The 27,906-nt window shown below is 40.4% G+C and overlaps 2 protein-coding genes across 2 annotated transcripts in view; one reads left to right on the top strand and one right to left on the bottom strand.

The window, feature by feature from the left end:
* Positions 1-16,060, bottom strand: part of LOC126259674 (uncharacterized) — a 230,279-nt gene extending 214,219 nt beyond the window's left edge. Inside the window, exon 1 of the mRNA XM_049956621.1 lies at positions 15,941-16,060. Within this exon, the coding sequence (XP_049812578.1) occupies positions 15,941-15,955 (15 nt within the window). The 5' untranslated portion in view covers positions 15,956-16,060. The remainder of the gene's footprint in view (positions 1-15,940) is intronic.
* Positions 16,061-23,461: 7,401 nt separating this feature from the next.
* Positions 23,462-27,906, top strand: part of LOC126260530 (L-lactate dehydrogenase-like) — a 326,171-nt gene continuing 321,726 nt past the window's right edge. Inside the window, exon 1 of the mRNA XM_049957863.1 lies at positions 23,462-23,560. Within this exon, the coding sequence (XP_049813820.1) occupies positions 23,501-23,560 (60 nt within the window). The 5' untranslated portion in view covers positions 23,462-23,500. The remainder of the gene's footprint in view (positions 23,561-27,906) is intronic.

The raw sequence follows: 27,906 nt of genomic DNA, 5'->3' as shown, positions 1-27,906 counted from the left end.
GCGGTGGTCTCGCGGTTCTAGGCGCGCAGTCCGGAACCGTGCGACTGCTACGGTCGCAGGTTCGAATCCTGCCTCGGGCATGGATGGATGTGTGTGATGTCCTTAGGTTAGTTAGGTTTAAGTAGTTCTAAGTTCTAGGGGACTGATAACCACAGCAGTTGAGTCCCATAGTGCTCAGAGCCATTTGAACCATTTTTGAACCACCATCGACGCGTTCAGAAACTCATTTCAGAACTTTCTTGTACTCTCCTATTTTTGAAGTGAATACGCATTATATTTAGAATTGTTAGCAGTGCCCAAAAGTCAAAACATTCCTCGTTCCACATAAGGCTTTCGCGAGACGTAAAGGACATCCCTAAAAATCGTGAGAGCTCTCGAAAATCGGGACCTGTGGCAACTCTAGCATTTAGCCAGATTTATAAATAAATGTGCACTACAAATGTAAAAATGAGTTGTTCCACATAACTGCGATTACTCGTACAAATGATCCACGGAACATAAAACTAACTAAAATTGAGTTACCAAATTAAGTATGTCAGTGTGTATCTCTGTCCTCGTGATTACCGGATGGCCTCTTGTATACCGTCGTTGCTGTTTACGTGCGGCAAGAGGTAACAAATAAAAACAAAAATTAAGAGAAATTTCATTGGGAGAAATTTTACGGTTTGTAAATGGAAATGGAAATGTCGTGTGGCTAGGGCCTCCCGTCGGGTAGACCGTTCGCCTGGCGCAGGTCTTTCGATTTGACGCCACTTCGGCGACCTGCGTGTCGATGGGGATGAAATGATGATGATTAGGACAACACAACACCCAGTCCCTGAGCGGAGAAAATTTCCGACCCAGCCGGGAATCGAACCCGGACCCTTAGGATTGACAGTCTGTCACGCTGACCACTCAGCTACCTTTTTTTTTTTACTGCGAAACTGACTTACACATCACAGTGCAAAAATGAACAGGGCAATGTGCCAGCCACTGAATATTACATTTATCAAATAGAATCTTATGGTTTTAACCAATCGACAAGGACATTTCTATAAAAAACTGTCTATTTCCAAATTTATAGTATGAGCCAATAATGCACCTTTAATGTTTTGTGTTATGGCACTATTAGACACTCAACCTCAATGTCACATAAGTTCTGTACATTAGCTTATAAATTTCAAAAACTACTCTCTGAAGTAGAAAAGGCATACATCATAAATATACTGTAAAATCTTAAATTGTATCCTTAAGGTAACTACAATACATCACTGTCAACACAGTCTTCTTTTTTATATTAACCAATGCCCATTCTTTCAAATACAATTTTTAACATATTACCGAACTTTTTCTTATGATTCGAATAGCTTCTAATTTTGTGGAACTCACACAGCATGTGTACCTTGAACTCTATGATGCTATCGGATCCTAATTTGTTAAGGACGTAGTTAACAAAATTTCCCAGCAACCGGTACACAGCGTTATTTTTTGTTTCTGGGAAATAGCGTGCTTCAGGCCTGTGTATCAATGACAGCGATATATACTCAGGGGATGTTCTTGTAATCAGAGCTATTTGCTCCCGGATCCACTTCCAACTATTCATGTGACCACTGCAAGTATATCTATGAATTACTGTGTCAACTAGATGGCATTGTTGACATAAATTTGTTTCACAGAGTCCGATTACGTGCAGTCTTTCATTGGTGCTAACTATGTTGTTAACTGTCTTGTACCATGACGTTTTTATATTAGACGTGGGCACATTAGAACTAATGTTTTTCCAAATCTCAGTCCACTCAATGTTTGGAAACTGTCGTTCTGTTTTGTTTCTTCCTTCGCTTTTCTTTCGTTCCCGCATTATGGCTCTCGATGTTAAGTGTCGGGACTGCCTGAGTTCGACACTGACATAACTAAACTCAACATAGAAAATCCTCACGTGCTGTAAGCGACTGTTGATATTCTGCACGTTAATCGGGGGAAGCAGGCTTGGAGGTTTAATGATCTCGAAAAGTTGGCTGGTTATGCTTTCTCGCAAGTCTCTTATTAAATTAACTTGCCTTTTGATAAAAAGAGCAGAGGCTTTATCCGTTATGTCAGTTAATCCTAGTCCACCATTTTTAGGATCTAAAGTGGCTACTTTAGCAGGTACTCTGAACACTTCACCTCTCCACAAAAAGTTGGTGATTTTGGACATTATTCTCCTCGCTATCATTCTCGGTATTGGAAACAGCTGGGCAGTATAATAAGCCTTAGCAAGGATGCATGAGTCGATATACTGTGTTCTTTGAACTTGGTTCATATATCGAGTTAAATTCTCTACAATGGCTCCTTGCACTTTATCTGCTGCAACTTTCCAATTTAAAGCCGTCATTTTCATAGGGCATGCTGTCAGGGTGATCCCAAGTGTTTTATGTTGTCGGACTAATTTTGCCCACTCGCCGTTGATATTATCAAAACCTCTGAGATTTAAAATCGTACTTTTTTTTCGTTTGCATTGGCTCCAGATGCACTACAGTACGAATAAATCACTGTTGCTAGCGTGGTTACCTCGTCATTATTCCTTATAATGACCCCTGTATTGTCAGCATAGGCTCTTGTAACTGTTTTATTTCCTGATAATGTTAAGCCTTTTAATCTAGCATGGACATGTCGGAGGAAAGGTTCCAGCGAAATGGCGAAGAGCGACATGGACAGAGGACTTCCTTGAGGAACACCTCGTTGTATTTGCATCGGCCTGGATTGTTGACAATTCACCGCTATTTTAGCATTTATTCCAGTTGCTATGTTCTTAATCAACTGTATGACCCTATCGTTGAAACCAATTTTCTTCAATGTCTGTAGAAGATATTCATGATTTACTACATCGAAAGCTTTATAAAAATCTAAAAACAATAAGGCACACTTTACATTTGTTACAGAAGTTATTGCAATGATATCTCGGAATTCCGCTAGATTTTGAAAAATGGTTCTGCCTTGCGCACAGTTCTGATGTTGACTAATAATTTTATCTGTAAGGCATGAAATTCTCTTGTTTATTATTCTAGCTATTAATTTATAATCAGAATTCAGCAGTGAAATTGGACGAAAATTATTTAAATCTTTGTTTCCATTATTTTTTGGCACCAGAACAATTTTACTCTCCTTAAACTCAGCCGGAATCATTTCACCCTGAATAACCTCATTTACAATGTCCGTGATTTTCGCACCTACTATTGGCCAGTAACGGATGTAAAACTCCGCTGGCAGACATCCGGTCCTGGGGATTTTTTTGGTGGTGAGGCGCACAGAGCCTCATACACGTCTTCTTTACTGACAACCTCGAGAAAATTTTCGTTGTCATCTTCTGTCAGCTGTGGGGCTAGGATGTCAAGGAATTCTTCCAAGGAAGCATCTCTACTTTGATGTACAGAATATAGCTCGCAATAATAGCGATAAATCTCGTCCATGATATCCTGCTGGGTTCTGAGAATCGTACCGTGTTTTGTTCGAATTTCATCAATAAAAGTCCTTCTCCCGTTTTTCGTATGCTTCACTAAATGATATAGGGAAGTAGTTTCATCTTCTGACACCGAATTTGCCTTCGATTTTATTTTCAACCCTTCCATTTGACTTCTCTTGATATTAAGTAACTTGGCTTTGACTTTTTTGATGTCTGCTATCCGAAGTGAGGAACCTGCAGAGACTTGATCATATAGATCTCTCAAAACAGAATAGTAATACTCTATAGTGCATTTCATTTCCCTTGCGCTCTGGGCACTGTATTGAATAATAACTTTCCTCAACTTTGGCTTTGCTATTTTAACCCACCAGTCAATAGCAGTGGCATATCTACTACTGGCTCGCAGCCATATTGCCCATGTTTCTTTAATCAGATCTTCTAAATCACGATTTACTAACAAGGAAGTGTTCAAATTCCACTGATTCTTGAATCGGCGAACCGGCTGTGTTGTTAGATTTATGCAAGCTAAGACACTTGAATGGTCTGAAAAGTACGTAGGAATGGTTTCTACTTTTGTCACGGAAGTTTCAAGATTTTTAGAAATATATTGTCTATCAATTCTGCTACGTGATGTTGCCGTGACATAAGTGAACTCAACAGTGGAGGGGTATTTGATTTCCCATATATCCTTTAATTCTAAACCAGTAACTAATTGTTTTAGTTCACTTGAGAAATTAAAATTAGGTAACTGATCTTTTCGATTTAAAACACAATTAAAATCACCTCCAAGTAATAACTGTCTTGGCGATTTCCTTAACAAGTATATCAGGTCATTTTTGAAGAAACGTGCCCTGTCAGCTCGATGAGAACTTCCTGAAGGGGCGTACAAGTTGATTGTGGTGTCACCGCCAGACACCACACTTGCTAGGTGGTAGCCTTTAAATCGGCCGCGGTCTGTTAGTATACGTCGGACCCGCGTGTCGCCACTGTCAGTGATTGCAGACCGAGCGCCGCCACACGTCAGGTCTAGAGAGACTTCCTAGCACTCGCCCCAGTTGTACAGCAGACTTTGCTAGCGATGATATACTGACAAATACGCTCTCATTTGCCGAGACGATAGTTAGCACAGCCTTCAGCTACGTCATTTGCTAAGACCTAGCAAGGCGCCATTACCAGTTTATATTGAGATTATAATTAATGTATCATCAAGAGCGATGTTCTCCAATTATGGATTAAAGTTAAGTATTCAAGCAACTCCGTACTTTAATTAGTAGACTCAACTCCTTTAACTGTTCCAGACCTCACGCCAGTCTGCGTGAGCTTAAACGCGTGCATTTTGGCCTCCTCTAGCAACACGGTGTTGGCTCTTCTGCCAACACAACATTGATGATAGTGAAATCATAGATATTTAGTCCTACTCCCCTTCCGGATTCCAGTCGTTCCACCTCGCTTACTGTAATCCCTTCCCTCACCAAAATAGCTGTTCCAACACTTGTTTCGGGAGACACATTTATGTAACTGACAAAACCGGGAATTACCAAATCCGAAATTAGAACTTCTTGTAACAGGGCAATATCAGTCGCGGATTCGTACAAAAATTCCTTAAGGGCCGATAATTTCAAACCGGTCGTGATTTTATTTATGTTTATTGTGGTGACAGAATAAGACTGCGTCATTGTGCTGTCACTATGTAGTTGTTTTGATGAACTAATTTAGTTTCCTGTGGTTCAGGATTCAGTCAAGCTGTAACAGTTTTCTCGGAAGGCTGAACATGGAATAACACTTTAATCAGTTTATTAGTTACTGTCCCGTTTTTTTCTACTTCTGATGTTTTCTCTTGTAACGCACCGGCCGAAGTGGCCGTGCGGTTAAAGGCGCTGCAGTCTGGAACCACAGGACCGCTACGGTCGCAGGTTCGAATCCTGCCTCGGGCATGGATGTTTGTGATGTCCTTAGGTTAGTTAGGTTTAACTAGTTCTAAGTTCTAGGGGACTAATGACCTCAGCAGTTGAGTCCCATAGTGCTCAGAGCCATTTGAACCATCTTGTAACGCAAGCAGACTGATTTCCTGCTAAACTTTCTGATTTTTCCTCCAGTGATTCGTGTACGACCGTTTCGGACTGAACATTCTTTGGGCTTGGGTCGCCCCTACCGGATTTTCCCTTCCCTTGGTTACGAGCTACATTCTCATTTGGTTGCGTCGGTATTTTACTTCGCGGCTTATCTGGAGCAGCAGCAGACGCTTTCGCAATTTCGGTTGCCGGCGCCTGCCCTGAGGTGTTGACCGTGGTTTCAGTTTGGCCACCACTTCCTCGTTCTTTATTAATTTCACTCACTTTCTGATCGAGGGAAACAAATGGAGACTGCAGTTTTGCAACCTCTCCCTGAATTTGTTTATTAACAGATAAATTCTGATCTTTGCAATCGGCAACTGCACCTGGTGTTTCTTGCAAATTAATGCTGCTTACACCCCCTTAATTTTCTGGTACCGTATGTGTATTATCTTTCTGTTCATTAGTTTCCATTCGCATTTTGCCTTCAGGTTCCTCTGCCTCCTCATCGCACTGTTTTTGCTTGCGAAGTGAGGGAGTGGGACAAGACAGCTCGTCCTCTGAACAACTATCAGTTATCTCAAGAGGTCGTTTCTTCGGTTGCGTTTCAATTTCACGAGTAGTGGCAACAGGGTTTCCTTTTGTTGTTAACGGGGGAAATTGACTGTTATCGTGAAGGGAGACATCAGCTTTGCCCGCTGCGTTAACATCCCAACCAGTTGTTCCGGGCTATTCTTTGGTAACAGATCATTTAAGGTAAGCTTCTGACGCTGTATCAAATTACTTTTAAGAACAACAGTTCGCCGCGGACATTCCTGTCTGAAGTGGCCGGTTTCGTTACATATATGACATGTAGCTTCCTGACCTGTATAAACAATTTGTGCCTTATACCCCCAAACAGTTATGTGAGACGGAATATTCGTCTTAACGTCCGTCTCTACACAGCGGACTCCGTTGAAACACTGCAGTTTAAAGCGAGGCGACCATCTTTCATTTGCAATTGGTTTAACGTCTCCGTAGTTTGAAAGAGCTTCCTTAATCTTATCATTTTCAATATAAATAGGAAGATTCAAGACTCGAACGGTTTTGTAATGAATGTCCGCTCTATAGATGGCAACCTTACTTTTATAACCATTTCTATGCACAAAATCTACTTCATAGCCCCACTTTCGTACCACTTTATCAACAGTCGAAGCACTGATTAACTTGACAAAAACACAATATTTTTCCTGATCCAGTTGCCAGGTATGAACGGTTTCAGAATTTAGACAAATTACCTGTGTAATCCAGTCATCTATTTCCAGGGATGTCGGCTGAACAGGACGGGATTCCTTGTCAAAAGCAAATACCAGAGTATTCTTCCTGAGGTTTGTTGCCATGGTTAATCCAGCGAAGCAATTTCGGTTAAACAACCGAAATTCCAAGTAGCAGCAGCAAGACCAGAAAGAGCGATCAGATCACAAGGAACAGGAACGAACACGGAGATTAACGGACGGACGGCACTCGGCGAAGCACAAGTACAGCGATGTAAACACTGAAGTGCAGCGCAACAGTTAACAGCGGCCACTCGCGAGCGCGGCTGAAACGGAACTGTCTGGCGCAGGTCTTTCGATTTGACGCCACTTCGGCGACCTGCGTGTCGATGGGGATGGAATGATGATGATTAGGACAACACAACACCCAGTCCCAGAGCGGAGAAAATTTCCGACCCAGCCGGGAATCGAACGCGGGCCCTTAGGATTGACAGTCTGTCACGCTGACCACTCAGCTACCGGGGCGGACACGGTTTGTAAAGAGAGAATTGCTCTGCACAGGGTCTTGTTGTGATGGTAAACACACAAACCCACACAAATAACGCCCCGTCTCTGCTTGCACCTGCTTCTTAGCAGCTGTCTTGCATCCGCTGTCCCACAGACACGTCATTCTGTAGAAGAACGTTAGAAAGACCCGCATATAGGAAAACGGTGCAGATAAAATTACCCAGTCTTCCCTCTTTAACAATTCCTCAGGATATCCTATGCACAGCCCTTCTATGCAGCGAGACTATACACAGCAGACCACCATATGTTGCGGAAGAGAACTCCAAATGTCCTTCGCAGATGCCTAGAAACTATTGTATTATTGTGACAAAAAAAAAAAAAAAAAAAAAAAAAAGCTGTCGGGTCTCCGGGCGAGTGAGATGGCCATATAGATGCGAAATTTCGATGAATTTTCAATCCCAGCATCTTCTGGCGATGAAAGTGTAATTTGTTTGTCGTTCTTATGTCATTAAGGTCAGAATTAAAACGAGTCGCCAAGGAAGCAGTCACTTTTTCATTTGTTGTACGTTCCATAATATGTTCTTACGTGTGGCAAACGTAGCGAAGACTCCTGTGATACGTTTATTTCAAACTGGTGCTTACCTGACTTGATAGCAAAGAACATTCTCGTAATATGTTTTGATGTGTTTTTTGGAAGCTTTCCCAGCGGATAGAAGATTTCACCACCTTTCGGACTTGGATCCGAGACAGCTTTATTTCTTCTTCCGGTATTTTGGCTGATAACCTTACAACCATCTTCAAGATTGAGTCGGTGAAAGAATTTTTTAGAGTCGCCTGACACAGTACCGTGTATTAATGTACATTTACTCCACAGTGTTGTGTCAAGTGGTTTTTATTCTGTCAGCGTCTCACTGAACTGGCGGAAGAAGAAATAATAATGTTCTGGATGCATTCTCGAAAGATGAGGGTTTATTTTATGATGTTCTTGATACGTATAATCACATTTTTAATCTATCACTCTAGTACATCGACATGCGTGGCAATTTCAAAGTGGCAGAGAACCATTTTAGTGAACATCAAATGATGAAAATACTGTTACACATTTTAATAAGTTTTCACTGGCGACGTATTACCGCATCTTCAGTGATTCTGCTGTTGTCAAGGGTTAAGCGCTTCAGTCAGAAAACTCAGTAAGGTATTTTGTACAGTCACAAGTTTGGGAGGTGTATCTATCATAAAATTATTTTCAAAAGAAATTACGAAAATTGTAACAGTTACTAACCGTAAGCTGGGAGGGTGGGGGGTGGGGGGGGGATATATTTTATTTCCATATTTTGCAGTATGAGTGAAACGGTGAAGCGAAGCGTACATGATACTCACATTCACTTTGCTACTATCAGCAAGGCAGTGGCTTCCAGGTAAATATCTTGACCTTATAATGAAATCAAAAGCGAAACTAGTAACAGTTGCTACGTGAATAGTTTGCACCGAATAAAGCTAGTAAATTTTGTCGATTCCGACTGTATGATTCAGGTTGTTTGATACAAATTTAAGTTTTTCAATAATAGTTAGGGATCGATCATTCTTTAGAGTTTGGTGCTCTAAAGTAGCCGTACTGCAGAAAAAATTATAGTAATCGGCTTCTCCTGGTTCTTCTTGAACCCTTAATCCAAACATGACCGTGCCGTGTCGTGACTTTACTCTTGCTGCGTATCTGACATTTCGAAGTGTATTTAACAATGACAGCAATGCGGAAATAAGCCTAAAATGTATGTAACAACTGTAGTGGTATCTGTTTTTTATATAAATTGCTTATTTATTTTCTTGTGGAATACTAATTCATTTTACCTGCATATACCTTTTCATCTGCCAAAGCTTGACTGTTTAACAAATGGGCGGAAATGAATGTAAACTAACTTCAGCTATATTTACTGTATAGAAAAATTTTGTGTTTGCCGTTTTTCCGATCTCATACAATGTTTGTGTGCTCTCTGCTCCGCTACACATATGGTTGCAGCTGATGTTCTGTTGTTTTCCACCTTTTCCTCTCCCTCCCCCCCCCCCCCTCTCCTCTCGTATTCTCCACACATTTAGTGCGAGCATGGCAGTCTGTTTTATTAAGCTAATACTTAACATATTCCAGCGCTATTGATAAACGACGAGTACTGTGTTTTTGTGACTCCATTTTCTTGTGATGAATAATTGAGTGAGAAAAATAACATCGGCAAAAATCGTAAATACAATGAAATATTTTCGCACAACACATACAGGCTGTGTGATACAGCTGATTATTTTTTTTTTAAAAATCAGCCAACTTCTTAAACAATCATATTGTTGCAGATGAAAGGCTATCCCGCCAAAACGAAGGAATGTTCTGCAACGAAGTAAAATAATTATTTGGGCTGAATGAACAGAGATCGCAAGGAATGGAAAAATGATGCTTTTAGGCTGAAAACTGTATTCAGTTTTGTTAAAATTTTTTCTATCACTTCCTTTGGTAGCATAAGAAACGGAGCGTTGAAAAGGAATGGGGATGTGTTTTTTTTTACATTAAATGAAACAGACGACTGCAACAGGAACATCAAGTCGTAAATTTTGTAAAGTGTCATAAAAACTAAAAGCTGTATATAGATTCAAACCGTGGCGTAGTCCGACATAAAGTGTGAGCGAATGTATAAATTTGCATATGTGTAATGCTTTCTAGCTGAATGTGAGACTTTTATGGCCATAGCTCTGTGTATTCGAGGAACACAAAGGACTTGAGAATCAGGCATTATATGGAAGCTAAAAGACATTAGCATTAAAGAGGTGGAACTTCACCATGACTATAAAGTTTGTGCTACTACGCATCCAATAAATATGGATTAAGAATATCAATAAAATTTTAATGTTCTTTGTTTTCGCGTAATTTGAAGACCGAATACATCGATCCAGAGTTAAAGGAAAAGATCACAGTACTTTGATTCCAACCAAGGCGGGGCATTAACTATATAGCCCACAGAACTTAAAAAGTGTCAGAGAGGAAGGGAATAAAGCGCGTTTTACACTAGGATCTTCCTGGTCAAAGTCGACTACTCAAAGTACGTGCGCCTTTCGGAGCTTCATGTAAATCAGCAGCTAACCCTGTCACGAGTGTGTCTATGACATTAATGATCTATAGATTGTACTGAGTGCGGAGTTCTAAATTTCCGAGTATGCTGCACACTGCACATGCGCAGAAATAGGGGACTGTGACGGCGTCTGCTAATGTTGGAAGTTACAACCTATTCTGGCCGAGCTCACTCCTGTTATCGATGTGGATTTTGTACTTTTGCGTTTTTTTAAATTTTTATTGTGTTATTTGGTTTGTTTTCGCGTGACACATGGGAAACATTGCACGAGGTCCTGTTACTTTTTCTATTAGCGTTTCCTACAAGAGAGACGAAATACCTGAAAGCAAAAAGATACTTACGTTTTACAGGGAGAAAGCCAACACTATCCACAAATGACAACGTCAATAGATAAACATGTTTTAATGAAAATTATTTCAGCAATTAAAAAGTCAGAATTATTTGTCAAGAAAAATAATTTTCTATATGATTTGGCACTTAGCAAGAAAACAAGATACAAGGTATAAAGTAAAAAGGCGTTATTTAATGCGTTCTAGACATTGTTTGATTTGTTTACATGTACATGTATTTATTCGAGCGAATAAATCTGTTTGTTTTGACATGTTTGGATGACACTTTGCCTGTTCTTTCATTTGTCAAAAGTGAAGAGAATTTACCACATGGCTTTTGACAAGATCTTCCATTAAAGTGGTTAGTTGAGACAAGAACGTCGATTGCATGAAAGTGCTTAAGAAGGATTCAAATGCATTTTGGCATTGTCAAATGGTTGTGGAGGCTACTGCTAACTTTATGACTGTGAACATTACTTTGCTAATGCACAAGTACAACTAAATAGAATTATTTTAAGAATACCCTTGTTACAGGTATTCTGATTCATTAAACCTGTATTCTTCATAGGATTATGATCTATGTCAGTTTTACATCTTTGTCGTATGTGACTACAGTTGCGCGTCTTCTCATTTAATGAGCACTTCTGAACGAAGCTTCTGAACGATTTAAGCGAAAAACCATGTCTGTTGTAGCAGAGAATTCTATTCGGCAAGCAATATACTTTGGTATTTCTCTGTCTTCGGATCTCCTTTTTCCCGGTTCGATGACTATGGTATGTTAGGGGCACGAAGTGGCGTACAATAGAAAGACTTGCACCAGGTCATTGACGCACACGAATTTGTATTATTTATACATTCCTTGGAATCCTTATATGTAGATGCAGAGCTGTTTAGCTAATTTGCACATGTGATGGCTTGGGAAAAGAATGTTGCTATTATTAACACTTTTTCCGTAGTCAGTTCGATAGCACCAAAAATTATCTGTGCATGACAGGTATCTTCTGGACAACGTTTATGTTACTGTGGAGCAGTAGCAAGAGTTAATTCTAAACTTTTATAGCTTTTTGTGCCCTCTCTACTTACTCTATGATAAATTATTAATTTTACCAAAGAACTCTGTAGTCCATCAGAAGTCGTCTAAAATTATAAATTGTGTTACAGCGATACTTCTGTACCGTACTTTACTTTCGAATGTTAGGAATGACAGAGAACAAGGTGTTCTTGTGATTTCGCTTTCGGTTGTGCAATTTCAATCTTATGGAGGGTTGTGAAAATATATCCACTTCTTTTTTCACACAGATGATCATAACTGGTTTTGAACTTTCGAACTATCTCTTGCAGCATGCAGACAGATATTTCCTCCTCCCAAGGCGGTACTATGTTTCTATTTTGAGATTTCACGGATTTTTGCTTCTGAATAGTAAACAGCATTTAATGTCAGAATAAACTACCTGTGCTTATACCACTAACTGATGAAACAAGTGATCTCTAGAAGAAAAGTTTTGTAGGACTGCTTATCGAGAATTCCGCCTTACGTCAGTATAAGGAACTGAACCACTTGAATGCTTTTATCTCGAATTACTGTACAATCAGCCGGCTCTCCATTTTTGGTAGCGAGAAGCAATGAAAAAATGACAATTTAATTTTTCGTGAAAATGTCTTATCGCTTCATATGCGAAAATGTTATTACCACAGAAACGACATTTGTGTGGTCTCATATGTTGAAAACACGAAATTTTTTTACTGTTTAGCTCAAGTACTTATGTTGGAATCTCTTGTGCGCCTTGATTGGAAATGTTTGAGTTGGAATCTCACATCATCTATCAGTTAAGGCCAGGTTATCGAGCGACAGCATCTAATACCTCTGAAACCGTTTCATCTTCGAAAACAAAAGTCATAATCTTCTTCTGATTCTTGAAATACCTTTCCAACGGATCACTCACATGCATTTATTTAGAATTTGAAGCCTCCAGCTAGACAGTTTCGCAAAAAAGCAGTAAATCTTTTCATAAAACCGGATAACTATCTACTGTATTAAAATAACTTATTACGGGTTTCTGAACACAGATCTCAGTGTGATAGCAGTATTCTACAAATACGTTTGAACTCAGTTTTATAAAATAAAAAATATCTCATTTACTTTCAAATATTAGGTACACACTTTACTAAATTATTTCATACTATTTTTACGCATAGCATTTTATTGACCTAGTCTCTCACGAATGTATCTTCGTACTTTTTAAAATTTAGTCGTGTCTTATCTTCAGTGGCCGGAAACGTCGACCTAACTACGTGGAAAATAATTCAGCTAATCTTTAAGAAAATTGTGCCGCAAGCATATTTAGGGTTTAGAAAACAGAGATAGCAGGGGGTTTATATTATGGATATGCTGCGATTGTTCAGTGTTTGCTGCCAGATAATGCGACTTCTGAATCGCAAAGACAATTTCAAAGCCGCAGTTATTACCGATCAAACATTTGTTTTCGTAGTCCTATTTACGGATTGCAACTCCCGACTTCTTTTGTGCTATAACATGTTTTTCAGTTGCTTACTTCATTTCATTGATTTTTCATGGGAAATAGGGTGCTAAAATGACACTGCCGAGTACCCTGAATTGAGGTACGCATATACCCATAGGCAGACAATGAATTATCTAGACAATTCCAGATAATTAGTTGACCAACCTGGTCGGCCACGATGAGCTGTCAAGAATCGAATGTGTAACTTCGCGTCCTACTCATTCAGAGAATTTTTAGCACCAAGCGTAATACATAAATGATGATCAAAATGAAGCTGTAACTGTAGTAGGGGCAATTAATGGTAGAAATCTTCTCTGTGATAAAAATTCTTCGTATGTGAATGTGGAAAGCTGTCTGGCGTTGGACGAACTGCTCTGAGAGAACTGCGCCACTGGAGCACAAATAGTTTTATACTGTAAACCTGTCTTTTTCTAGTTCATATATCTAAATCTGAACTCTTCCTTCTTTTCCGATTCTGGGCAGCTCTTTTGATTCTCTTCGTTCGACAGTTAGAGTAATGACAGTTGAAAACATTTTTTTGAAACTAAAACGTGGGCGTTAGCGTCATTAGTGAAGGAATAAATTTTGTAAAGAGTCCGTGTCGTGGCTGTCACATTTCCATTACACGTTTCAGAAAAGTGTTACCGTAGTCAAACGCTGAACGCAGCAGAAAGAATTATGGAAACGTAAATACAGAACATCAAAAGACAAGTACAGAAAAAAGTTCAATTTTCGTCATTTTGTTTTTATATTCCATTATTACTTACATAAAGTCGTGTATTCGGAGAAAAAGGAGGGGGAGGTGAGAAGAAAACATGTTAACTCTTCTTTTTGACATCTCATAAATTACTGTACTCTCTATGGTCTCTCATCGATATGAAGCCGTGATTGCTGCGAATAATGAGAACCATTGGTACAAGTTTTCTTTCTGGCTCTGCACATTAATTATCCTTTCGTTTAAGCACTTCATTTCACAAGGAAAAGAAACGTTAACGGCTTTTGGACATACTGAGCTGTCTGATATCAGTTATCTCTCTGCACCTGACTTTATGCATGAAAACTTTTAATGTGCAGCTGCACCGTACCATCCTATCAAAAAAGGGAAGAAAACGTGAAAAAACCTGTCTTAGACTATATATGGTGCCGGTTTCTGTTTTAACAGTGTGGAAACGCAGCGGTGCATTCTTTGACAGGCTCGAACAGCTGTATTATGCACACAACATTTAACGTGTTCGTCTTTATGATGACAGCGAGTTTTTTTACGAGCATTTATACCTGTATCTATGAGGGTGGTCACCTAATGGCTTTCAAAATCAGTACTTTCAATAAAGTTTATGTTACATATTGTGTGTATTTCTGTAAATTAAATAAAGAACGCTGTTTGGTTTTCCATACAGGCCTTGTTTTAGCTGCAGTGGTTCGTATTTTTAAAAAAATATTTGATGATAAAAGATGACCTCATGGTTCTTGATATGTCGATGCATAGGAAGAACAGAAAGTGCTGCTTCAATTTTCTCTGTTTACTCTTGCTGTCAAGCAATGACATTTGCAAATATTGGTCACTAACGGTTTCACAAAAAGTTTCAAAAAATTTTATCACTGTAGTCTTGGCTTACTTTCTTTTATTGAATAGATATTATTTAGTGACGTTCAATGTTGCTGAATACATTGTGGAATTCCATGTAAACAACCATATATATCTTTGCCAAACTCCGTTAGTCTGAGATCAGAAATACTTCTCTGGAGTCTTGAAAGTTCAAGACACGGAAATTTGGGTGTGTGAAGCATTTTCTTTCGTGTGTGTGTCACCGAACAGCTTCCTCCATATAGCGATAATCACGAACTCGACAGAGGAAGGAAAAAATGTTGCACGGGAATTCTCTTATTGCTGTATTGTTTAAGTGAATCACCACGTTAAATCATGCGATTTATGCACGTAAAAGAGGAAACAAGTAGAGTGGTTCATGGCTGTTCTTTAGAAAAAACACAAAATACTATTTTATTGCCGCATAAATCTGAATATTAGCGAAGAAAACGCACTAGATCACAGAACGCTTCGTAGCGCTTTATGATACCTGCATAGCTTCATCGTGTGTGCTCCAGAAATTTAGAAATGAGAAGTGAGACTTATTCTAAATTAATATTTCAACAGATGTTCTTTGGGATATATGAATATTTGTGGAGCGCGCCTCCCGCTTGTTGCTTCTGCAATGTGTGCTATATTTTTTAAACAGTTTCTAACATTTCCACTTTATAATCAAATTACATTTTGAATAGTCTCACCATATTATGGAGAGTCCGGTCAGCATTCTAAGCGTTATGCAGATTGTAATACTGTCAATGTTTTCGGCCGACTTACATTAGCCAATTGCTATACTGATCATTCTTTCACCGGGAATAGCCTTCGGTGGGCGGTAAATACCTCGATGCCGTGCTCTCAGACAATCCTATTTTCACCATAAATAGCTTTAGGAATTAACGGTAAGTTCCTGTACACCTAGCAGTTGTACAAACAGAACTTATTGGTTCTTATCGGAAATCAAAACACCACAGAAGAGATAGCTATCACATTCGAAGCGAGAGACTTCGACGCAAGGTTGGAAAGGAAACCCACATTGAAGACGTTTAACAAAGCACACCGAGGCGTCTTGTAGTTAATGCCGAATGACCTCGACGAATGCTACCTTGCTCAATGTTATCAGCAGTAGTCCACCTGAGACAGTAGTGCACTGATAGGCGCACTAGAGTTTTACCTCGTCTATGTGCATCGCCCGTCAGCTCCACACTGGCACGCACGCTTGTTTGCAAACTGTCATCGCCGTACACACTCGCACTCACTGGCTAGCACGCACCGTCACAGCTAAGCAACAGACTCGATCTGGCACGGAAGGCGAGCTAGATCGCGAGCGCGTCGCCGCTCCGTGACGTCATCAACAGGTTGTTGCTCAGAGGTGGCCGGGGGTCTGTGGGGGGTATCGTCGCGGAGGGGTGGTGTGGTGGGGGCCGCGCGCGTCAGGTCGCTGAGGTGCCAGGAGGGGGGGAGAGGCGATCCGCCGAAAAAAACTAGCTCTGCCCGCGGCCAGCCATGTTTTCCCATGGCCTATTGAAGCCAGCCGAAAGGATAGATAAAAACCCTCCGAAATGTTCCAGATATTGGTGGAGATGATTAACTCTAAGAGGCTTAAATTGGGGGCGATCTTGTTTTGTTAACAACTATTCCTTGACGCAAGTAAGTACCTGATAAACTTGTCAAACGAAGTCCTTTCCGACCACAAACGGCGGGTACGGCTAATTGCAAGGCCCTCCGATGGCCCCAGCAAATGTCAGTTTTGATAATAGAGACCAACCGCGCGGAAGACAACGCTGAGTGCTTGGACCTGTAGCTCCCAACTGGTGATTCGAGATACGACACTTCTGTTCACCAACCGCGTTCGATTGTATTCATTACAAGACCTTCGTTAGTATTTCCACCCGAATTCACCAACTTCAGAATTCCCCAAGTAGTGACACAATAACGTTCTGCGCAGTTCACGTGAGGCGTGTTGGAAAAAAGACGAATAGTTTCCCGTTGATGGCCTGACGTTTAGAGATGGAGCACTTGTTTAGATGGACAAGGACTGGAAAGGAAATTAGATGTGGCGTTCAAAAGAAAGATCATGATACTCGCGCGAAGGTGAGGACGTCTCGATTCCGCCTGATGAAAGAACGCTCTGAAGCTTCTCGATGCGACTCGTACTTAAAGAAAGGGATATAATACCTCATCAGAAATTATTTAAAAATTTGAATAACCGGTCGTTAGATATAACCACGAATGTTCATCCCTCGACATATAACTCCCGCAGAAATAACGACTACAAACCTTAAACAAATAGCTTGCAAAAAGAAGTATAAACAGTCATTCTGTCTATTTTAGATCTGAGAATGGGATGAAGTATGAAATAGAAATATTACCTATGTTGTTAAAACAGAGTACTATTTCCGAAAAAGTCCTATAAGACACGCCAGTAATTTTGCTCACTAAGCTGAAGAGTTTTCCATATGCCATGTCTTGCCGCATACAGTCTTGTTAGCTATTATTTGTGAACTCCACAATAACTATTTCTGTCGAGTGCAACATTAAATGAGATCTTTACGAGGTATATTTGACACCGCTTCGTGAAATTCGCAGAAAACAAAATAATTTATGATAGATTTATAGGAGATTTGTTAAGATGATTTTCAAAGTTTTAATCCAAGAGAAGCCATCCAGTAATTTGGTTCTCTGACAATACTATAAACATGTGAAAAACAACAAGTTGCAGCATAATACGCATTCCTGATTTTCACATTTCATTGCTGGTCCTATGTCCTCCATTTCACCCTCCCCCCCAACACCATTTTCCTAATACAAAGAATAACCACGTGTGTGTGTTGATTCTTACATCAGTGAATAGCAAAGTTATTCTGCATTATTCAACACCATGCCATGTAAAATACTCTTATTTTGCAGAATACTTTCGTAATGATGACTGATTTACTCTACTTTAGACGCAAAAAGATAAACCAATAGCATCAGAATCTTTAATTGTTTCTCAGTTGGTAACTAGACTGGGTGGCCAATGATCCTCACGTCAGAGGAACACTACACCTATTAACCGTACTTTCAACACAGATAAACGAAAGCGATATCTTCTCTAAGAGAGTACCAAAAAATGATGTATCATCTTAACCTGCTCCTCATTGTTTTGCCTCCGGAGTATACTAGGGAATATGTAGGAAGACAGGTGCGGTAGTGAAACGGGCGATTTTGAAACTTCCATCAAAGTTACAAATTTATTCACAGCTATATAAAAGAAATACAACAGGAATTTACAGTGCTTACAATTTAAAATGATCGTCACTTGAAAGTGACATCACGTAGATGGCCGTCACTTTGCATGACACACATTTCAAGTCATACGAAAGTGAGACCCCACATTCGGCAAAACTGACACTGGGATTCGATTAACTTCCTCCCGAATTTGATCCTTCAGTTCCTGGATGGAGTGTGATGGGTCACACCGGGAAGATCTGAGATTGCAAATGATCTCAAAGGAAGAAATCACACGCTGAAAGGTCAGGGTTCCTTGGAGACCAGGAAATCTGTAGTGTGTTAATGGAAAGCCACGAGGTATGGCATGTGGCCTCATCTTGTTGGACGAATGTGTTTGCAGTTACAGGAAGATAAGCAGACCTTCGCACTAGGAAATGGTTCAGCATGTGAACCTAACGTTCTACATTCACAGTAACAGTATTGCCGCGATCGTCTTAAAAAAAAAATAAGGCCCTGCGATTCCAGACAATGATACACTGTTCCACAGTGCCACATTTTGACTGTGAAGTGGCGTTTCATGAAGCATTTCAGGATTTTCATGTGACCGGTGTCTAAAGTTTTACTTGTTAACAAAGCCTGACACAAAAACTGCCCCTATCGCTCATGATCATGTTGTCGCACGCACCTGGTTTATCGTTTATGAGTTCCAACAATTCGCGCCAAAAGCGCAGTTTCTTTGGGAGGTCGTATGATTTGCGTTTTTTGCACTATATAAATTTTGTGTGGGTGGTATTGCAGCAATATTCGTCGTACACTGCGGACCGCTACGTCAGGTTGCAGCGCATGCTTGCGTACAGAACGCCTGGAACTTTGGCTAAAGGCATCTTCCACTCCTGCAACGTTTTTTGAACACACGCGTTTTGCACTTCTACCCTTCTTTCGCACCATATCACCCATTTCCTCAACGCTGTGTATCCATGTGCCGACGGGACTGGGGAATGACGTGCGAAATACTGTTTGCGTGGTCACGTAGCTTCCGCTGTTTTTGTAAAATGCCAATGACAAAAGTTTGTTGTACAGATGGCACCACTCCAGTTGTCTGATTCCTAACGTAACATGATATTCCCAGTATTGCGAAATCGCCCGTTTCACTACCGCACCTTTTATTAGGTTTTGTACCTGTCTGATTTTGTCTACAGCCAACAAACAGATAATGATGGACACATGCTTCTGCGATTGTATGAAACTTTTTTAAATTGTCGACCTGGCAGCTTAATATATATATATATATATATATATATATATATATATATATATATATATATATATATATATATATATATATTGCAGACAGTGAGAAGAATTACTTTAAATTATTGTGTATAACACTTCGGATGCCAAAGGGCCACCTCCAGGTGTTTTGTGTTTTACAGTACTCATATGTGTCTTCTTGTGAGAGTTATTGTATCTCATGTTAACAAAAACGTCATTACATATGTTGTTGTTGTGGTCTTCAGTCCTGAGACAGGTTTGATGCAGCTCTCCATGCTACTCTATCCTGTGCAAGCTTCTTCATCTCCCAGTACCTACTGCAACCTACATCCTTCTGAATCTGCTTGGTGTAATCGTCTCTTGGTCTCCCTCTACGATTTTTACCCTCCACGCTGCCCTCCAATACTAAATTGGTGATCCCTTGATGCCTCAGAACATGTCCTACCAATCGATCCCTTCTTCTAGTCAAGTTGTGCCACAAACTTCTCTTCTCCCCAATCCTATTCAATGTCTCCTCATTACTTATGTAATCCACCCATCTAATCTTAAGCACTATTCTGTAGCACCACATTTCGAAAGCTTCTATTCTCTTCTTGTCCAAACTATTTATCGTCCATGTTTCACTTCCATACATGGCTATACTCCATACAAATACTTTCAGAAATGACTTCCTGACATTTAAATCTATACTGGATGTTAACAAATTTTTCTTCTTCAGAAACACTTTCCTTGCCATTGCCAGTCTACATTTTATATCCTCTCTACTTCGACCATCATCAGTTATTTTGCTCCCCAAATAGCAAAACTCCTTTACTACTTTAAGTGTCTCATTTCCTAATCTAATACTCTCAGCATCTCCCGACTTAATTCGATTACATTCCATTATCCTCGTTTTGCTTTTGTTGATATTCATCTGATATCCTCCTTTCAAGACGCTATCCATTCCGTTGAACTGCTCTTCCAAGTCCTTTGCTGTCTCTGACAGAATTACAATGTCATCGGCGAACCTCAAGGTTTTTATTTCTTCTCCATGAATTTTAATACCTACTCCAAATTTTCTTTTGTTTCCTTCACTGCTCGCTCAACATACAGATTGAATAACATCGGGGAGAGGCTACAACCCTGTCTCACTCCCTTCCCAACCATTGCTTCCCTTTCATGCCCCTCAACTCTTATAACTGCCATTTGGTTTCTGTACAAATTATAAATAGCCTTTCGTTCCCTGTATCTTACCCCTGCCACCTTCAGAATCTGAAAGAGAGTATTCCAGTCAACATTGTCAAAAGCTTTATCTAAGTCTACAAATGTTAGAAACATAGGTTTGCCTTTCCTTAATCTAGCTTCCAAGTTAAGTCGTAGGGTCAGTATTTCCTCACGTGTTCCAACATTTCTATGGAATCCAAACTGATCTTCCCCGAGGTCGACTTTGACCAGTTTTTCCATTCGTCTGTAAAGAATTCGCGTTAGTTTTTTGCAGCCGTGACTTATTAAACTGATAGTTCGGTAATTTTCACATCTGTCAACACCTGCTTTCTTTGGGATTGGAATTATTATATTCTTCTTGAAGTCTGAGGGTATTTCGCCTCTCTCATGCATCTTGCTCACCAGATGGTAGAGTTTTGTCAGGACTGGCTCTCCCAAGGCTGTCAGTAGTTCTTATGAAATGTTATCTACTCCCGGGGCCTTGTTTCGACTCAGGTCTTTCAGTGCTCTGTCAAACTCTTCACGCTGTATCGTATCTCCCATTTCATCTTCATCTACATCCTCTTCCATTTCCATAATATTGTCCTCAAATACATCGCCCTTCTATAGACCCTAGTGAGATAAGCCTCTACATCCTTACATTTGTCCTCTAGCCATCCCTGCTTAGCCATTTTGCACTTCCTATCGATCTCATTTTTGAGACGTTTGTATTTCTTTTTGCCTGCTTCATTTACTGCATTTTTATATTTTCTCCTTTCATCAATTAAATTCAATATTTCTTCTGTTACCCAAGGATTTCTACTAGATCTCGTCTTTTTACCTACTTGATCCTCTGCTGCCTTCACTACTTCATCCCTCAAAGCTACCCATTCTTCTTCTACTGTATTTCTTTCCCTCATTGCTGTCAATTGTTCCCTTATGTCTCCCTGAAACTCTGTACAACCTCTGATTTAGTCAGTTTATCCAGGTCCCATCTCCTTAAATTTCCAACTTTTTGCAGTTTCTTCAGTTTTAATCTACAGTTCATAACCAATAGATTGTGGTCAGAGTCCACATTTGCCCCTGGAAATGTCTTACAATTTAAAACCTGGTTCCTAAATCTCTGTCTTACCATTATATAATCTATCTGAAACCTGTCAGTATCTCCAGGCTTCTTCCATGTATACAACCTTCTTTTATGATTCTTGAACCAAGTGTTAGCTATGATTAAGTTGTGCTCTTTGCAAATTTCTACCAGGCGGCTTCCTCTTTCATTTCTTACCCACAATACATGTTCACCTACTACGTTTCCTTCTCTCCCTCCGAATTCCAGTCACCCATGACTATTAAATTTTCGTCTCCCTTCACTAGCTGCATAATTTCTTTTATTTCATCATACATTTCTTCAATTTCTTCGTCATCTGCAGAGCTAGTTGGCATATAAACTTGTACTACTGTAGTAGGCGTGGGCTTCGTGCCTATCTTGGACACAATAATGCGTTCGCTATGCTGTTTGTAGTAGTTTACCCGCACTCCTATTTTTTTTATTCATTATTAAACCTACTCCTGCATTACTCCTATTTGACTTTGTATTTATAACCCTGTATTCGCCCGACCAAAAGTCTTGTTCCTCCTGCCACCGAACGTCACTAATTCCCACTATATCTAACTTTAACCTATCCATTTCCCTTTTTAAATTTTCTAACCTACCTGCCAGATTAAGGGATCTGACATTCCACGCTCCGATCCGTAGAACGCTAGTTTTCTTTCTCCTGACAACGACATCCTCTTGAGTAGTCCCCGCCCGGAGATCCGAATGGGGGACTATTTTACCTCCGTAATATTTTACCCAAGAGGACGCCATCATCATTTATCCATACAGTAAAGCTGCATGCACTCGGGCAAAATTACGGCCGTAGTTTCCCCTTGCTTTCAGCCGTTCGCTCTACCAGCACTACAAGGCCGTTTTGGTTAATGTTGCATAGCCAGGTCAGTCAATCATCCAGACTGTTGCCCCTGCAACTACTGAAAAGGCTGCTGCCCCTCTTCAGGAACCACACGTTTGTCTGGCCTCTCATCAGATACCCCTCCGTTGTGGTTGCACCTACGGTACGGCCATCTGTATCGCTGAGGCACGCAAGCCTCCCCACCAACGGCAAGGTCCATGTTTCATGGGGTAAGCATTACATATAAGCATTACATATAATCAGCATTAACAACAGAAGAAACCTCTATTATTAAAAATAATTATTTGTTATAATCTAGCATTTGACATCGCGCTGCAAGTAAAACGATAAATATGAAGTGTAAGGACTGCCATTTCGAGCCTCTTGTTGACGCTTGGAATGTTATAGACGTTTTCTGATTAGCCGTGTCTCTAGATAGGTACAAATTAATAATGCTAGAACTGCCTGAACAGTATTCTGAAACAATGAAATCAAAGTTATTTTATTTCTCTACTCGATGATCACAGTTAATGCCTTGTGTAGTCTCTTTTGTTCATGTGTTAAGATCTAATATTTTCGTAAAGTAATCGACATACCTGTAATTGTTAGCGTAAATTTTTTCTACTCCCCTGTCCCCCTTTTATGCAAAAACTAAACTTAGAGTTTTAGTTAAGTGAATATATCTTTCTTGTATTTCTAAGCCGAAGAAAAACTAAAGTGGGATGAAATTCTGAAAACACGCTGAATTGTTTTTATTAATTCAGGAGTATGATAACACGAACGTAGTGTGCATGTCTCTGTGAACGCTTCCATTGCTAATGTTTCCTAAGTGCAATTACAGGACTCTGCCTTTCATATTTACCAAAATGCCAACGATATTTGTAGCATGTAAAGATACATGAATGCAGGAAATCATGTGATGACTATTTAGACGTTCCTAGAAACCAGTGGAAAGTGGCGCCTTGAAGCGGAAGACGTCCGCACGCAACGTCAAAGCGAGATTGGCTCCCAGCAGTAGTTGGCTCGTGGAATGCTAGGCACTGCATGCAAGCGAGCTGACTTACAGTTCTGACTGTGAACTGGTGAAGTGAGAGTGAGTCAGAAGTGGACTGTGATAAACAATGAGAGTGAATGCTTACGCGGCCCAGGATTCTTTTGCGTCGGCCACCATTATCAGATTTGTAAGTAAAGTCGTTCATTATACCTGGAGTTCATAATTTCCATCTGGATTCCTCCTATCTGTCATCGCGGGGGATTCATAATGCCCGGCGTTCAAAACAGTGGTGTTATAGCAAAATGACCAAATAAAGGAAGTTACCAGTTGCCTGTCTCAGTGGTGGCGAATGTAATTTGTAATTACACTTAGGCGGCAAAAGTCGTGGGACAGCGAAATGGGCATATACAGAGGGCGGTAGTATCGCGTACACAAAGTATAACAAGGGCAGTGCATCGGCGCAGCTGTCATTTGTACCCAGGTGATTCATGTGAAAAGGTTTCCAACGTGATTATGGCCGCACGATGGGAATTAACAGACTTTGAACGCGGGCTAGACGCATAGGACATTCCGTTTTGGAAATCGTTAGCGAATTGAATATTCCGCGATCCACAGTGTCAAAGGGGGACGAGAATACCAAATTTCAGGCAGTAACTTTCACCACGGAAAACGCAGTGGCCGACAGCCTTCACTTAACGATCGAGAACAGCGGCATTTCCATAAAGATGGCAGTGCTAACAGACAAGCAAAACTGCGTGAAATAACCGCAGAAATGTGGGACGCACGTCGAATGTATCCGTCAGGATAGCGCGGCGAAATTTGGCGATAATGGGCTATGGCAGCAGACGACCGATGCTAGTGCCATTTCTAACAGCACGACATCGCCGGCAGCGGCTCTCCTGGGCTCGTCACCATGTCGTTTGGACCGTAGACGACTGAAGACCGTGGCCTGGTCGGATGAGTCCCGATCTAAGTTGGCAAGAGCTGATGCTAGGGCTCGGATGTGGCGGAGACCCCACAAAGCCATAGACTCAAGTTATCAACAAGGCACTGTACAAGCTGTTGATGGCTCCATAATGGTGTGGGCTATGTTTTCATGGAATGGACTGAGCCCTCTGGTCCAGCTGAACCGATTATTGACTGTAAATGCTTATGTCCGGCTACTTGGAGACTATTTGCAGCTATTCATGGACTTCATGTTTTCATGGGAATGCACCACATCCATGAGAATGCACCACATCATCGGGCCAAAACGTATCACCATTGGTTTGAAGAACATTGTGGACAGTTAGAGCGAATATTGTCGATCACAGATCTCCCGACATGACTCCCACTGGACATTAATGGAACATAATCGAGAGGTCAGTCCGTGCACAAAATGATGCACCGACAACACTTCGTAATTATGGACGGCTACGGAGGCAACGTGGCACAACAGTTCTGTAGTGGACTTCCAACGACGTGTTCAGTCCACGCCACGTCGAGTTGCTGCACTACCCAGGGCGCGATATTAGGAGGTATCCCATGACTTGTTACCTCAGTGTACTGTTTCCATAATCGTGTACTGGTATCCTTAGTGATATGTAATGTGGTGTTTACTTTTATACAGGCAGATGTGGAAAGAAGGGAAGAATCAGAAAGCCGATGTATCATACAGCTATTCTCTCGAGGTCGAGGTGTTCTGGAAATCTGTTGCGTAGTAACCAAAATTAAAGACAAAATATTACATTTATAGAGAACAATATGAGGGCACCGCTAAACGGAACCATCACGCGAATAATAGAAGAGCTTTCCACTGGAAGATGACGAGCTGGTTGCCCGCGTACGGGACACTTCGACAGTATTCAAAGTGATATGAAAAACTTAGGTTGGGGCAGCATTCTGCAACGAAGAGCTTATGAAGATTTTAAAGCTTAATAATCGTAATAATATTAATAATAATTATAACGTTTTCGAACGTGCTCAGTGTGCATCGCCTTCAGAGGTGACACCACGATGCCGAAATTTAGCAGCCAACTTCTTAAATCATCCCTATGAAGGAGAAAAATACTTTATTACAGTTGTGCTCAAATCGTCGATTGCGATAGATCGGTCGATCGCCACGGCATTATGTATCGATCTTTCAGAACCATTCTCCGAAATCTGTTTAAATGAACTGTTTTTATAAAATAACGGTTTGTTAACAACGTTACCTTGTGTGCAAACGACGAATCTATCCTAGTTTTCTTTAAGTATTATTGTATCGTGCACCAACAAGTGCTTTGTGAATATATTTTGGAAATGGCACTTGTTATGAGCATTATCACGAAAGTGGTGAATTCTATTCGCTCACAGTCACTACAGAGGAGGAAGTTTACGCGATATCAGAAGAACTGTGTATCCGATATGTAAACCTGCTATTTTACATTTTAGTTCTATGACTGAATAGAGGTATGGTTCCAAACACAATTAGATAACATCCGCGACAATTCTTATGTTTCAGTAAAAAAAATTGACCCTTGGATAGCACACTTAAAGACATTAAAAGCGAGATACTTTCCTCAAATACAGTCGGAAATTCCAGATCAAAAAAACATAATTCGATCAAGAAGCTTCAAAGAAGTATACAGCCAACCTGACCGCACTGAAGATAAAGTTTGTAAACAGATTTTCAGATTTCAAGGCAATGGAACGTATTCTAGCTTTCATAGTCCAGCCTTTCCAAAAAGTGGATGTGAAAGCTATTTGAAGTAAAATGAGTACTCGTTTCTCTTGTAGTGAGACTGAACTTGAGGAAATAATTGGATTTCAGACTGATCTTTCCTTCGTCAGAGTACAACGAAGATAACTTTTGGAAATTAGTGAGTGTAAATTCCTCTCCTAACACTAGAAAAATGGCATCATATGTTTTACCGTTTTTTGAATCAGTTTATCTGTTCGAGGCAGCGATTTTAATGATGAACATTGTGAAATGTAAGTCTAGAAATAAAATGAGTGATCTTCATGTTTCAGACTATCTAAGGTTGGCTGTGACAAGTTATTCACTAGAGTATTATAAACTTGCCAATGATATGTGAAGACAAGTATCTCACTAAACTTATTTTAACATTTCTGGTGGTGAATATTTACAGTTTTTTCACATACGCAATACCTTGCAAAACGACTAGGTCAACAACTTCTAATGGAGAGAAAATTACTTTTTATGTATTTTTCGTAATTAAAATGGTTAATGTTGGCTGCTGTGCGTAAAACTTTATACATTTTTTACGTCAGTAGATTTCTAAATGGACTAAATTGCATGTAGTAGTTCCAAGCCTAAAAAAGGTTGAGCACGCTTGCTTTTCGTGTAATGTAAATTGTAGTATCGAGCGCTCATGATAATTAATTGCAAACTATGACACAGGTAAAAAATACGACAATGGAAGAAGAAACGTTCCAGCAAACTTTGGTCCAAACGAGACGTTTGCGAGATAATTGCCGGAATATTGATCGTATAGGGATCGTGAGAATCAGATTAGAATAATCACTGCTCGCACAGGAGCATTCAAACAATCGTTCTTCCCGCATTCCAATGTTAATGCAAAGGGAAGAAACCCTGATAACTGGTATACTGCGACGTAGCCTCTGCCACGCACCTAACGGTGGTTTGCAGATTGTAGATGTAGATGTGTGTTTACGAGCCACCACTGACTGTACTGGGTAGCACAAATGTATTTGAAATTTGAACATTTCGATTTAAAACCCCATGTACTTGGGCTTAAATTTCACACATGACCTACCTCGACAAGAAATAAAATACTTCTTCAGCAAAGGTGCGCTAATACTCCCGCTCCCCCTGAGGCCCCCAATTTTGAGAAAGACCATTAAAGTGCTCGAAACAGAAATATATCCAACTGCACTTTTTTTTTAAAATAATGACAACGCTAGAGTAGCGCAGCTACTAAATGGCTGAGAAGGAAGATAGTACAATAATACACTACAGGCCATTAAAATTGCTACACCAAGAAGAAATGCAGGTGATAAACGGGTATTCATTGGACAAATATATTATACTAGGACTGACATGTGATTACATTTTCACGCAATTTGGGTGCATAGCTCCTGAGAAATCAGTACCTAGAACAAACCACCTCTGGCCGTAATAACGGTCTTGATACGCCTGGAAATTGAGTCAAACAGAGCTTGGATGGCGTGTACAGGTACAGCTGCCCATGCAGCTTCAACACGATACCACAGTTCATCAAGAGTAGTGACTGGCGTATTGTGACGAGCCAGTTCCTCGGCCACCATTGACCAGACGTTTTCAATTAGTGAGAGATCTGGAGAATGTGCTGGCCAGGGCAGCAGTCGAATATTTTCTGTATCCAGAAAGGTCCACACAGGACCTGCAACATGCGGTCATGCATTATCCTGCTGAAATAAAGGGTTTCGCAGGGATCGAATGAAGGGTAGAGCCACGGCTCGTAACACATCTGAAACGTAACGTCCACTGTTCAAAGTGCCGTCAGTGCGAACAAGAGGTGACGGAGACGTGTAACCAATGGCACCCAATAC

Source organism: Schistocerca nitens, chromosome 5 (genome assembly GCF_023898315.1).
Source record: "Schistocerca nitens isolate TAMUIC-IGC-003100 chromosome 5, iqSchNite1.1, whole genome shotgun sequence".
NCBI classification, from domain to species: domain Eukaryota; kingdom Metazoa; phylum Arthropoda; class Insecta; order Orthoptera; family Acrididae; genus Schistocerca; species Schistocerca nitens.
Note: the sequence above shows the minus strand (reverse complement) of the source record. Positions and strands in the feature narration are given on the sequence as shown.